The 14,988-nt window shown below is 46.1% G+C and overlaps 1 protein-coding gene across 8 annotated transcripts in view; it reads left to right on the top strand.

Annotated features, from left to right (window-relative positions):
• Positions 1 to 3,976, top strand: part of ATP2B4 (ATPase plasma membrane Ca2+ transporting 4) — a 114,942-nt gene extending 110,966 nt beyond the window's left edge. For 6 of the 8 annotated variants that reach the window (XM_032288821.1, XM_032288820.1, XM_032288817.1 and 3 more), the window contains one exon: positions 3,210 to 3,971. In XM_032288821.1, coding sequence (XP_032144712.1) covers positions 3,210 to 3,518 — 309 coding nt within the window. In that variant the 3' untranslated portion in view covers positions 3,519 to 3,971. Of the gene's footprint in view, positions 1 to 3,209 lie in introns of all 8 variants that reach the window. The other 2 variants (XM_032288818.1, XM_032288819.1) reach the window with 1 other exon arrangement.
• Positions 3,977 to 14,988: the final 11,012 nt, after the last annotated feature.

Consider the following 14,988-nt stretch of genomic DNA (forward strand, 5'->3'; position numbering starts at 1 on the left):
CTGCTCATCCACGAGGCCTCATGCTCCAGGAAGGGAAGAGGCCAGCCCTGGGTGGATTGGTGGTGAAATAGTGTGTGGTTATTCATCAGCATGTGTTCTCTGAGGCCAGTGCTGGAGTTGAGGCATCCTGGCACAGCCCCATGCCCTCTCCTCCCTTACCCTTCTCTCCCTCTTTCCACCCACCAAGCCAGCTGGTGCTCCCTAGCTCTCTGACCCCTCTTCACGTGAGCTTCCCTTACAGGTGGCTGGTTTCCCTTTAGATTCCAGAAGTCCTGCAGTCTAGCTGGATGACTGTTTCTTAATCCCTAAAAGATGTTTCCCATATTTTTTCTATCTACCCATCCCCAATTCACTTTTATCTCCCTCATTGTTTACCCCAACAGGTGAGAGGAAAAGCCAACAAACAGGGCTCCAGACCCGCACTCCAACCCCAATTGTTAAAAATTTATTTTCTATAAGTGGACTTCACATGTAATTGTTTCAATAAAGTATTCAATTAAATGGAAGCAGGGGCCGGGCGCGGTGGCTCAAACCTGTAATCCCAGCACTTTGGGAGGCCGAGGCGGGTGGATCACGAGGTCAAGAGATCGAGACCATCCTGGTCAACATGGTGAAACCCCGTCTCTACTAAAAATACTAAACATTAGCTGGGCATGGTGGTGCGTGCCTATAATCCCAGCTACTCAGGAGGCTGAGGCAGGAGAATTGCCTGAACCCAGGAGGCGGAGGTTGCGGTGAGCCGAGATCGCGCCATTGCACTCCAGCCTGGGTAACATGAGTGAAACTCCGTCTCAAAAAAAAAAAAAAAATTGAAGCAGGAAGTTGAAAATCACTGATATTGAAGATGATATACTGGTGGCTAAAGGCACCTACCCTCCTGTAATATTCAGTTTAGATCTTGAGAGCACATGAAAAATGTGGGCTATGTTATCACTCCTGACAGTGATGACCTTGATGGAGTGGGATGACTTTGGACTCAAACCTTGGCCATTGTATCTGTACCAGGGCCAAGGGAGAAGGCACTGGGTTTGGACTCACTTAATCCAAATTGCCTTGCTCTGAGATTTTATGTAGATCAGTGAAAACTTGAGACTTCCTGAAGACCAGATGGAGCTTCCATTCCATCTGATCTCACCTAGATCTGGAGCAAAGGCAACATGACAGGTAAAATTCACACATCAGATGGTCAAATAGGAATCAGATAAGAAAAATGTGTTCCTCACTATCTGTTCAGCATGGTGAGTGTGTGCCTATGCTTCCTGATTCTTCTTTTTTATTATTATTATTTTTTTTAAAGATGGGGTTTCACCATGTTGGTCAGCCTGGTCTTGAACTCCCAACCTCAGGTGATCCGCCCGCCTTGGCCTCCAAAGTGCTTGGATTACAGGCGTGAGCCACCACGCCCGGCCCTCCTGATTCTTCTTAGCTGAGGGGTTGAGCGGATACTATTGACTGGCAAGGAATCCTTTGCCTACTGAGCTTTGAGCACCCTCAGACCTGGGTGGGTCTGCAGGCTGTAGCAGAGTGGGGCAAGATAAGGAAAGCCTTAGCCAATAGAGACACATTCTCCTCCAGAGAAGAGGGACCAACAGTATTGATAGTGAGCCTGCTTTGAGTAGCATTTATGAAGGTTCTGTATGGTGGTAGGAAGCACTGGAACAGCGATCCAACCCGTTTATTTGGCTGACTCATTGTATGCTCTGCTGTGTCCAAGCTCTTGTGTCTTCTCCTGGAATATACTTTTTGCTTAAACGGCAGAGGAATGAAACAGGTACCCTACCCCCACCTTCATCACTCCTACCCCTCTAACCTCAACAGTTTCCCCTGCATTACTCCCATTTCTTTTCTGTGGGAAGATTTTTTGGACAAGACTAGGATCAGCCACCTTCCAACAACTAAAACTGTCCTGCAACAATTTACCTTTCCCCTGGCCCCTCTCTCCAACCTCTCAGAGTTCCAGACCTCTCCCTCTATCCCAATCCTAACAACCCCGATTCTAAGCCACAACTCAGAGAGACCTACAGTTCAGAAAGCAGATCTGCCAAATTGTTGGTGCCTGCAGACAAGCAAAAGCTGTTCACAAGAATCAATTATGTCGATTTTCTTCTTCACGACTCTGAACTGACCAAATCCCTTCCTTTTTGTGCAGTAGGGCAGAGACTTTGACATTGGGCAATGCATTTCCCTTTGCCCAGTAAAATGGCACGTGGTTTCCTTTCCTTCATCCTCTTCATCCACCCTATCAGAAATGCCACTTGTTTGTATCACTGCCTCCTGGATTAGGTTTCTCTCCCTGGTCCCTTTCATTTCCTTCTCCACATAAGACCATGCTCCTCTTCACAATTTGGAAACAGCTGGAGAAAGCAGCATGATTGGGCACAGTTGCTGTGCATGAGAGACATAAACATGCATTGAGAGCCAGGTCTTTTCTCAATAGGCAGGAGGAAGTCATCTTTTGACGCCTGTATTTTATCCACTTCGGCTGAAGGAGTGAAGTTCTGTGTTATTTGCGGGGAGGGGACACAGTGGTGGTTGTGGGATGTAAAAATAGGCATGTTTCCTGGCTGAATGGGCAAATTATTAAATTGAAGAGTGTTAATTTTCTGCATGCTGCTGACACAAATGAAGATCGGTTTGTCTGCCTGGCTGCAAAGTTATTCATGGTCACGTGTCACCAAACGTGTATTATGTGCACATTGTTGTATGCTGGCTCTTTGAGGTTTTTAAACAGATAACTAAACCTCAATGCATAATTTTTCCATTCCACATTCACAAAATGTTTGGCCTCAACACAGAAATCCACATGTCTGAATCGTTTTTTAAGTTTGGCTGTTAATTTGCATCTAGTTCCCATGTCCTTGCCCTCCATCTAAAAGAACTAATGAAACTTCTTGTCTTCTGTTTCGTTTTAAAAGTAGATTGTTTGGGAATGCTAACCTTGCTTTGGATTTTCTACTTTTTTTAATGCAGCTTTCAAAACATCCTAGTTGTTTGCCATCACTCACCCCAGCCACCCCACTGCTTGAAAGTTGAGCCATGTGATGTTTCTGGTGCCCCATGATCTCCTCTGACTGTTTAGTTTTGGTTGTTGAGCAGTCATGTTTTATAGTTTGGGTTTTGTTTCTGTCCTAAAGCCACCATCTCCTTGTTCTGCCGGCCAATTCTCACCTCCCTGTTTTCTCATTCTCCTTTTCCTTTCCCTGGTGTAGATCAAAGTGGTCAAAGCGTTCCATAGTTCTCTCCACGAAAGCATTCAGAAACCCTACAGCCAAAACTCCATCCACAACTTCATGACCCACCCTGAATTTGCCATAGATGAGGAGTTGCCACGAACACCACTCCTGGATGAGGAAGAGGAAGAAAATCCTGACAAGGCTTCTAACTTTGGGACTAGGGTGCTCCTGTTGGATGGTGAGGTCACTCCATATGCCAACACAAACAACAACGCGGTGGATTGCAACCAAGCGCAGATCTCCCACGCAGACAGCCCTCTACAGAGCCTAGAGACATCAGTGTGAATTTCCTTTCTCTGACTCTCATTCCTATTTTCCCTATTTTCTTTTTCGTCTGTCCCATCTATAAGGTGATGATGGGACTTTTCATTGTCATGTCACCTGCTGTGTTAACAGCAGTATGTGTGAACCCCCACCTGACCGTGAAGAGGCAAGAGCACAGACCTACAAGGATTTCAACTTAAGCTTGACTTGGGGTTTGTAGCAGGACCCAGTCAAACCCCAGGCAGGTAATGGTAGAATCTGCTCCTTGGTAGTCAGTTGTCATTTGTAAAGAAATGATGACAATCCTCTTGACATCACCCACCCACCTTCTCCCCTGATGTTCATCTCCTGAATTCTGGATTTTGTCCTTTAAGTCTGTGCCATTTATAAGCTAAGTTAAGGGTTCAGAGGGAGACAAATATCCCCAAGTGGACTACATTGAGACAGAGATGGAATATATAAAATCAGCCAGTAGTGTGCTTGTTTTTCAATTTTTCCCATTTTGAAAACTTACACCTACAGGCCTAGAAGCCTCTAACTCTTTCTGCCCTTCCAGTCAAACTTCTCCAAGTTTCTTTTGCTCTTTTGTCTTCCCTTTCCTTCCTTTTTTTTTTTTTTTTTTTTGTTATAGTGATTAGGAAAATGGAAAGGATATGTGTGAATTGAGTAAACTTTGACCCTTTTCCCTTTTGCCCAAAACAACCCTTGACTTTGTTCTAGAATCCAACCAGTTTCTTTGTTAAAAGGGTCCTTTTGAAGCAATTAAGCGCTGGTAAGAATATTTCCCTGTTGTTGGGCCGGGCGCGGTGGCTCACGCCTGTAATCCCAGCACTTTGGGAGGCCGAGGCGGGTGGATCACGAGGTCAAGAGATGGAGACCATCCTGGCCAACATGGTGAAACCCCGTCTCTACTAAAAATACAAAAATTAGCTGGGCGTGGTGGCGCACGCCTGTAGTCCTAGCTACTCGGGAGGCTGAGGCAGGAGAATTGCCTGAACCCAAGAGGCGGAGGCTGCAGTGAGCCAAGATCGTGCCACTGCACTCTAGCCTGGCACCTGGTGATGGAGCAAGACTCTGTCTCATTTTATTAAAAAAAAAAAAAGTATTTTTTAAATAAAAAGAATATTTCCCTGTTGTTGCCAGGTTACCTTCTGCTTTTAACCTGCCATCTTGTCAGGTGTATGTGGTTCTTAAGTGCCAGGGAGATCAGCCTTGCCCATGAAGGTTGCATATATGTGGTATATAGGTTTTACCATAGGCCTGAGCTTTCTCTTATTCCTAAAGTGGTGGCAAAAGAATGAACTGGGTATGACCCCGCCTCCTTACTGGACTTGCATATTGAGGACCAGATGCTGGCAAATCTGGGGCAAGACAGACCATCAGAGCAGACTTTTGTGGGCTCCTCTTTGGGGTGACCACTGCTTTCAAAACCATCTGCCAAGGCTTTCCAGGGTGAGACCTGACTGGTGGGGAATGAGTGTTGAGAAGCCTTGGGAGAGGCCAAAGAGCCAATCTAGAGTAATCTGAGAAAACCTTCCTGCAGGGGCCAGAAACCTTGAGCTTAGGTGCCTGGGGACCAGCTTTGACATTCTCTCCAGTTAGTTTCTAATTCTACTTTTTGCCACATGTCACAACTTTTCCAGTCTCTGAGAAGGTCCCAGCCTTTCTCAAATATTCTGATTTTGAAAAATATGTATCCAAAGTGGGAGGCCCCTGTGACATTTTGCCCACTTAATGGAGCAAAAGACGCCCCTGCATATCTGCCCTTCCTCCAACCCCCCTTCTGCCACGTGCTCCAGCTGCTGCCCAGTAAAGCCCTGTGCCTTTATTCCCTGAACACTGCCCAAAGCATCCCCTTCCCATCTGCCTCTCAGGAGTTGGGGAATTTGCTAGGAGATTTTTTAAGTGTTCCTTACTGGGGCAAGGTGGAGCCACATTCGCAGGAGCTCCATTGGTATCCCTGCTGATGTTGACTTCTGTGCAGGCGTCAGTTCATGTCTCCGACTCTCACCTCCCATTAGACAGTGAAGCCCACCCCCCCGTCTCTAGAGCGATGAGAGTCAAGTAGAGGAGGCGTATGAACTGCCAAATTCCCATGTGAGAGGAAGGTGACCTGATCCACCTGGCCTTTTCTTCCGGATCTGCCCTCCCTCACCCCTTTCGCCTGAGCTGTCCACAGTAGGAAACGTAAAGACACAATGTCCCCTACACATCCCCATGACTCCATAATCCATCATTGTAGGAAACAGGAAAGCAAATTTGATTTTTGTTTTGTGAAATGTACATGCTTCAGTAATTCTTTTTTGTGTCTTAAATACTCATGGGGCAAAAAACAGCTCACCCAAGGTGGTTAAGTGTTGACATACATATTCATCAACTACTTTAGAAGATTTAATTCTATCAAGTCTTGTATTACCTCAGATCATTTTAAATAGCAAGCCAATAACAAGCTTTGAAGGCTATTTTACCATTCCTGTTCGCAAAAGACTCTCATGGTGCCTGACGGGTTACTCTTGAGGGCTTGTGTCTACTTTGTAAAAGTCAACGGTTTTTTTTCTTGTGTTCTAGTTTCCATAGTAGGAGAGAAAATACAGAAATATATGCAAAAAATATAGTTTTATTTAGATCAGAAACTGATATTTTTGAGTCAGCCATATGTATTTTGTTTAAACAATTTAAAATAAAGTGCCGTCATGTAGCCCTGTGGAAGGGAGCACATAACCAGCTGTTTGACATGACAGGTGACTTAGTATATTTGTGATTGGTTTCAAACCAATACACCACACTAACTTTCTCCAAACAGCCATCTTTATACTTAGGGGAAAAAAATTGTTGGGTTCTAGACTTTTTTAATATAAATTTTGTTGATATGGAATTAAGTTTAAGTGTCTATGTGCATATGTTTTTTATAGAAGTTTTTTTTCTATTCAGTTTCACTGATCCAACTGGCAGTGGGTAAATTTGGCATAAGTTAATAACACTTTTCCCCAAAATGGTGCTTTGGATTTGAAGAGGGTCTGATGGGGAGAAGGAGAACACATCATCCTAGCTTCCTCTCTTAATAAACCTAGAAAAACGGGTAGTAAACTGTGGATAGTCAGGAAAATACCCAGCAAGGAATACAGCTGTCAGGAAATGAATCCCCCCACGCTGCCATACAGATGGACAGCCAGACTCTTTCCTAACTAGTGATTAGGATCAGGGGCCTCGGTTGGAATTGTGTTTCTTGAAGAATAGCTGGCAGAGAGGTACCAAAGACATTAATATCTCCTGGTCTGTAAGGATATTCTGATTTGGGGTTTGTGCTTTTCATGGTTTGTATTTCCTATTCCCCCTGGAGTTTTCCATTAGTGAGTTTTTGCACAAGGTTCTTATTGATGCCTTTCCTCCCCTAGAAAGATTTTGTGCAATATATTAAATGGGGACAGAATTCTAAATGGATAAAACAATGGCTGGTCCTTGCCCTGAGTGACAGTCTTGGGGCTAGGTCCTTCCCATAGTACCATCTGTCCTCTAGGGTGACTCTCCTATCCCTAAAGGGGTTAAGAGAGAGATCACCTAAAAATCCCTCTAGATACTTGTGGGTTCTTTAGGGTTTGAGTTTCTTCTTCCCCTTGAGCTTCAGATAGGAGAATTGGCACAGTTAAATCTGAGTGGTTACCTCACTGGTGAAAACCCAGAGGGGCGTGGCACACTCGTTTGTGCCAAAAAAACTCTAAATGCATCCCTTCCTTTCTTTCCTGCTTCCTTTGCCTTACAATTGAAGCAGCCTGTGGTACCATCACAATATGGAATTCCCTTCCTTACCTTTCATATCTAGGGACCACCCTGCTGCGTTGGTGAGGGTGGGCACTTACAGATGCCTGCTATTGTTAAGCCATTCCAGCCTCTCCCTCCGAATAGACCAGACGCCCTTTGATTTAGCTCAGTGCCAGTCCTTTTGCCTTCCCAATCCTGCTGTTAGGCCTGCTGTTCCCTTCGCTCTTGATTAGGAGAGATGGAAGGAGATGAGCTCCCATAACTGAATTGGCCTTTGGTTCACGTTTTCTCCCCATGTGTATATATGCCATATGTGAATATGCCATATATATGTGCCAACAAATCTATCTACGTTGTTCTTTCAAATTAGCACGCAGATAGGAATGTTTGAGTTTCTTCTTCTTCTTTTAGTAATTAGTATAACAAGCACTGGTATTTTTGTACAAAAAAGAAAAACAAAACAAAAGATTGACTATTGTGGTCTGCATGACATAAACAAACAAAGGGTAATATCAAACGAATGTATACCCCAGTGTGTGTTGCCATAATTCGCAACTCAGCTTAACAGCGCACCCAATCTATATTTGCATTTTGATATTATTTAAGCTCTATGTACAATGTTTTGCATGTATTTATATGGTTCTTAGGGGAAAAAAATGCTATAAACTGGCAAATCTGAAATTCAAATGTGTTGTTCCACTGAGACCAGAAGAAGAAGAGTTTTAAAAGGGATAAATTTGAAACCAATAAAGCTTTTTGCTGATGAACAGAAACCAATACTGCTGTGCACTGAGAATAAAAACTCATGCCCACTTGTAACTGTGCTGTCCTCAATGTGTTGCCACTTTTGGGTAATGCCACTGATTGTCTACATAAGTTGAAAAGGGAAACGCCACACCCACAAGGACAACCTCATTTAAACAAGCACAGAATTCCTCTCGCCACTGGACTCTGACGATGCTTCCCTTCCCTCTGGGTCCTGGTATTGGCTTCATCCCCTTGTAGTACAAACTTTGTCCCACCTACCTTGGTTAGAATCCACAATCCAGGAGCTGGAGCTTTTGGAAGAATAAGAAAGAGGCAGTCTTGGCAGTCCTTGCTTTTTTTTCTTTCTTTCTTCCTTCCTTCCTTTCTTTCTTTCTCTTTTGTTTTTTAGTTTTATTTTTTGTTTGCTTTATATGAAATGTCTTTTAGGAAAAGTAGTTTCCCTTATGTTAGCTACCTTTCCCTTGGGTTCTCTACCACCCCCCTCCCCTCCCCATAGTTTAAAAAATGCCTTTTATTGCCCAGCACGATGGCCCAGGCCTGTATTCCCAGTACCTTGGGAGGCTGAGGCAGGTGGATCACGAGATCAGGAGTTCAAGACCAGCCTGGCCAAGATGGTGAAACCTTGTCTCTACTAAAAATACAAAAACTAGCCGGGCATGGTGGCTGGTGCCTGTAATCCTAGCTACTCAGGAGGCTGATGCAGAGAATTGCTTGAACCTGGGAGGTGGAGGTTGCAGTGAGCCAAGATCACACCACTGCATTCCAGCCTGGGCAACACAGCGAGACTCTGTCTCAAAAAACAAAAAAAAGTCTTTCATTAATTGAGTCTTGCTAGAGACTGACATTAGGCCCCAGTTTCAGGTCAAAACAGCTCCCTGGCAGGTCATTTACATTCTGAGCTTTCATATCCGAGAGAGCTCCTTCCTGTAGCTCTCATCCAGGTGCACAACCAAGTTCCCCACCCACCTTTAAAATATTGTAGGGGGGAGGCAGGCACAGTGGTGCACACCTGTTGCCCCAGCGACTGGGGAGGTGGAAGGGCTGAGGTGGGAGGATCGCTTGAGTCCAGGAGTTCAAGTCCAGCGTGGACAACATAGCAAGACCCTGTCTCTAAAACACACACACACACACACACACACACACACACACACACACACACACACATCATAGGGAGGAAAGGACCTTGCCCACTCCTCAAATTCCTTTAGGAAAAGCATGACATTTAATAACATCCCAAACTCTCCTGGCTACTTTAATGGGCTGGATCTAAAGGAAGAACTAGCTCTGGTTGAAAAAGACTTACATGATCTGAGATCTTGTCTCTACTTGTCTGTCCCAGGTTGCTCTCCACAGGCATGAACACATTGCCCACTTAGTTTCTTTAAAATGGGGGCTGGAGAATAAATAATAAACTAAACAAACAAAAAGGAAAATTGACCGGGCACGGTGGCTCACTCCTGTAATCCCAGCACTCTGGGTCACCTGAGGTCAGGAGTTTGAGATCCGCCTGGCCAACATGGTGAAAACCTGTCTCTACTAAAATGTCAAAACTAGCCAGTCACGGTGGCGGGCGCCTGTAATCCCAGCTACTTGGGAGGCTGAGGCAGGAGAATTGCTTGCACCTGGGAGGTGAAAGTTGCAGTGAGCTGAGATTGTGCCACTGCACTCCAACCTGCACGACAGAGTGAGACTCCATCTTAAAATATATATATATATCAATTTAAAAAAAATTAGCCAAGCATGATGGTGCACACCTACAGTTCCAGCTATTCAGAGGGCTGAGGTAGGAGGAACACTTGAACCCAGAAAGTTGAGGCAGGAGTGAGCTGTGATGATGCCATGCCAGCCAGGGTGACAGAAGAAGATCCCATTTCAAAAAAACAAAAACACTGACCTAGTCCATCCTTAAGGTCCCTGCCAGCCCTGAAATACTATGATTGTAACTAACAAAACAAATAGTGCAAAGTTAGGCGGTAATGTAACAAGTTGTGTTTAAACAAACAAGCAAGCCTAATTTGGATTCTGTCTCAATTATCTCCCATTACAATTATTAATGTATGCACAAGTAAAATTCAGCAAAGTTTAATGACTGTAGACTAGCCTGTTGAGACTATCTAGTATCTAGCTGATTCTGCAGTGGAATGATAATCTCCTGCTTTGGAATTTGTGGTGGAAGAACAGTTGTTTGGGAATGCAGAGCTCTAACCCAGCGGAATGGCATAAAATTAGGAGAAGTGAGATGTGTCATCCCGGGTGCAGTAGAAAGAACTCGATCTGGGAATTAGAAGGCCTGCGTTGTAATCCTGACTCTGTACCAGAGTTCGCTCTGGAACATAAGGGTCTTTCCAACTGTGACTCTTTCCATTCCTGCTCTCACATCTAATTGCTATTAATAACCGCTGGAGAATGTCTAGACGGAATTTCTCTTTCATTGCTTTATCTCCCCTGGAATGTAGCATTATTTTGTGTGTACTGAATACCGGGACATGTGCAGGCAGGCTTCACATCGGGCCCAGCCACTTGTATCTGCAAGAAAGACAAATTTTCCACACCCCTAAAGTATAAGATATATGTTTCTTTTCTCTTTTTTTTTGGAGACAGAGTTTTGCTCTTATTGCCCAGGATGGAGTGCAATGGAGCAATCCCGGCTCCCTGAAACCTCTGCCTCCTGGGTTCAAGTGATTCTCTTGCCTGAGCCTCCTGAGTATCTGGTACGACAGGCACAAGCCACCATGCCCGCTAATTTTGTATTTTTAGTAGAGACGGGGTTTCTCCGTGTTGGTCAGGCTAGTCTCAGATTTCCGACCTCAGGTGATCTGCCTGCCTTGGCTTCCCAAAGTGCTGAGATTACAGGTGTGAGCCAGCACTGCACCTGGACTTTTTCTTTTTCCTGACCATGTTTCACTCTTGTTGTCCAGCCTGGAGTGCAATGGCATGATCTGGATCTCGGCTCACTGCAACCTCCACCTCCTGGGTTCAAGCGATTCTCCTGTCTCAGCCTCCTGAGTAGCTGGGAATACAGGCATGCGTTACCACGTCAGGCTTTTTTTTTTTTTTTTTTTTCTTCCTTTTTTTTTTTTTTGCATTTTTAGCAGAGACAGGTTTCACCATGTTGGTCAGGCTGGTCTTGAACTCCTGACCTCAGGTGATCCACCTGTCTCAGCCTCTCAAAGTGCTGGGATTACAGGCGTGAACCACCATGCCCAGCATTTTGATTTTAATAAATCAAATCCAGCACTGAACTAGCTTGCACTCACCAAGATCAGTGAGAGGCCTCTCTTTAGTCATTTTTTGTGGTCTTGTCTCCTCCCCCTTGGATACTGATCCACTCACTCATTCATTTAACAGGTATTTATGGTGCCAGGCACCGGAGATAAACAAAATAAAGTCCCTTACCTCTTAGAATGTGGTCTTGTGGAGGAGAAATAAATAAGCCAGGCATGGTGGTGTGTACCTGTTGTCCCAGCTACTGGGGAGGCTGAGGCAGGAAGATCACTTGAGTCCAGGAATTCGAGGCTTCAGTGAGCTATGATCACACCACTGCACTCCAGGTTGAGTGACAGAATGAGACCCTATTTCTAAAAAATTAAAATAAATTAAATTTAAAAATTTAAAGAAACAAGTAAATACGTAGCATGTCAAGTGGTGATAAGAATCAGGGAAAAAGCCGGGCATGGTGGCTCACACCTGTAATCCCAGCACTTTGGGAGGCCAAGGCGGGTGGATCACCTGAGATCAGGAATTCCAGACCAGCCTGGCCATCATGGTGAAACCACGTCTCTACCAAAAATACAAAAATTAGCAGGGTGTGGGCCGGGCGCGGTGGCTCAAGCCTGTAATCCCAGCACTTTGGGAGGCCGAGGCGGGTGGATCACGAGGTCAAGAGATCGAGACCATCCTGGTCAACATGGTGAAACCCCGTCTCTATTAAAAATACAAAAAATTAGCTGGGCATGGTGGTGCGTGCCTGTGATCCCAGCTACTCAGGAAGCTGAGGCAGGAGAATTGCCTGAACCCAGGAGGCGGAGGTTGCGGTGAGCCGAGATCGCGCCATTGCACTCCATCCTGGGTAACATGCGTGAAACTCCGTCTCAAAAAAAAAAAAAAAAAAACTAAAAGAGGAAAGTAGCAGGGGGTGGTGGGAGGAACCTGTAATCCCAGCTACTCAGGAGGCCGAGGCAGGAGAATTGCTTGAACCTGGAACATAGAGGTTGCGGTGAACCTAGATTGTGCCATTGCACTCCAGCCTGGACAATAAGAGCAAAACTCCATCTTAAAAAAAAAAACAGGGAGGAAAGTAAGGTAGGGTAAGAGGAATGGGAAGCACCAGATACAAGTAGAGTGCTCACAGAGGGCCTCTCCGATACAGAGACCTGGAGGAATTAAGGAAGTGAGCTGTTTAAATGTGGAGGAAGGAGGCTGCAAGCAAAAGGCGTAGCAAGCGGAAAGGCCCTGAAGCAGATCTTGATTTAACTGAGGGTGTGCACGGAGGCCCGGGGATGGAATGGAGTGACCAAGGGGGCAAGGGAGGGAGATGAGTTCAGAACCTATAGGCCATTATAAGGCTGGCTTTCATTAAACAAGAATTCTTTGGAAGGCTTTTTATTTTTATTTTTTTATTCATTTTGAGACAGAGTTTTGCTCTGTCACCCAGCCTGGAGTGCAGGGGTGCGATCTCAGCTCACTGCAACCTCTGCCCCCAGCTTCAAGCGATTCTCTGCTTCAGCCTCTCGAGTAGCTGGGATTACAGGCACCTGCCACCAGCCCCAGCTAATCTTTTTGTATTTTTAGTAGAGACGAGGTTTCACCATCTTGGCCAGGCTGGTCTTGAACTCCTGACCTTGTGATCCATCCGCCTCAGGCTCCCAAAGTGCTGGGATTACAGGCGTGAGCCACTGCCCCCGGCCCCTTTTGAGGATTTTAACCGCAGTGATCTGTCTTACAGGGTGACAGGGTCATGCTGGCTATTGCTTGGCTGCAATCTACGGGAACATGGAAGAACCATGCAGCTTTAGCTAGCACACACACCACATGTGGGCCTAGCCTACCTCTAAAGGACACAGGTAGACCCAAGCTCCACCGTCATGCAGGTATCCCGTGACACACAAAAGATCAAAAAGGAAATGTATGCTCAAAAGAAAATAATTAAATGCAGATATATTTCTTGCCTCCCCAGCCTATTCAGGACACCGTAATCAATGAAGTAACACCCTGGTCGTGCAAGGTGGCTCAAGCCTACAATCCCAGCACTTTGGGAGGCCGAGGTGGGTGCATCACCTGAGGTCGGGAGTTCAAGACCAGCCTGGCCAACATGGTGAAACCCCATCTCTACTAAAAATACAAAAAATTAGCTGAGCATGGTGGCAGGTGCCTGTAATCCCAGCTAGTTGGGAGGCTGAGGCAGGGGGAATCATTTGAACCCAGGAGGCAGAGGTAGCGGTGAGCCGAGATCACCCGATTGCACTCCAGCCTAGGCAACAAGAGCAAAACTCCATTTCAAAAAAAAAAGAAAGTAAAAGAACCCGGCTGGGCACAGTGGCTCACGCCTGTAATCCCAGCACTTGGGGAGGCCGAGGCAGGTGGATCACAAGGTCAAGAGATCAAGACCATCCTGGTCAACGTGGTGAAAACCCGTCTCTGCTAAAAATACAAAAATTAGCTGGGCGTGGTGGTGCGTGCCTGTAGTCCCAGCTACCCAGGAGGCTGAGGCAGGAGAATTGCCTGAACCCAGGAGGCGGAGATTGCGGTGAGCCGAGATCGTGCCATTGCACTCCAGCCTGGGTAACAAGAGGGAAACTCCTTCTCAAAAAAAAAAAAAAAAAAAAAGAAAGAAAGAAAGAAAAGGAAAGAAAAAAGAAAAAGAACCCTCTGGTTAGCAAGGGAAATGTTCTGCTCACTCAAGGCGGCACCAAAAAGAACGCCTGAAGGCGCGTTCTGGTTCCCCACTCCTGTTGTCACATTCACTGTCTGGCCCCCAGGCAGGCCATCAGCCCTCCTCACCTCCACGGAGACACACTCTGCCCTCATCTGATTCCTGAAGTGACTACTGACCCTGCCCCCTCTGCTGAGGAGTGTCCCTTTCTGCCATAGCTCTAGGGGCGGATTCTCTGTGTCTGTGCTTGCAAGAGACAAGCCAGCTCACTTACTGTTGGACTGTTCACACTCACTCCCTCTGAGCTGAGGGACGGGGTGGGGCTGTTTGTAGGTATTTATTTGCTCATCCGTACACGCCTCACAGCTACCTCTGCTTTATGGCTGTGCAGCTGGTAGGTCTCAAGGGACACTATGGAGGCTGCCAGAGAACCCCAGAAGGAACAAGGAAGCACAGGCCTGCTCTGCTCTCAGGGCACCAGACTTAAGAAAAGCATTCTCAGGCGGGGCACGGTGGCTCATGTCTGTACTCTCAGCACTTTGGGAGGCTGAAACAGGTGGATCATCTGAAGTCAGGAGTCCAGCCTGGCCAACATAGTGAAACCCTGTCTCTACCAAAAATACGAAAATTAGCTGGGCGTGGTGGCATATGCCTGTAATCCCATCTCCTTTGGAGGCTGAGGCAGGAGAATTGCTTCAATCGCATCACTGCACTCCAGCCTGGGCAACAGAGTGACACTCTGCCTCAAAAAAAAAAAAAAGAGAGAGCAGGCATGGTGGCTCATGCCTGTAATCCCAGCACTCTGGGAGGCCCAGGCGGGTGGATCACGAGATCAGGAGTTCAAGACCAGCCTGGAAAATATGGTGAAACCCCATCTCTACTAAAAATACAAAAATTAGGCTGGGCATAGTGGCTCACGCCTGTAATCCAAGCACTTTGGAGGCCAAGGCGGGCAGATCACCTGAGGTCGGGAGTTCAAGACCAGCCTGACCAACATGGTGAAACCCCATCTTTAAAAAAATAAAATAAAAATACAAAAATTAGCCAGGCATGGTGGCAGACACCTGTAGTCCCAGCTACTGGGGAGGCTGA

The sequence above is a fragment of the Sapajus apella genome, unplaced genomic scaffold (assembly GCF_009761245.1).
Source record: "Sapajus apella isolate SASKATOON/1434 unplaced genomic scaffold, GSC_monkey_1.0 scaffold22, whole genome shotgun sequence".
Taxonomy (NCBI): Eukaryota; Metazoa; Chordata; class Mammalia; order Primates; family Cebidae; genus Sapajus; species Sapajus apella.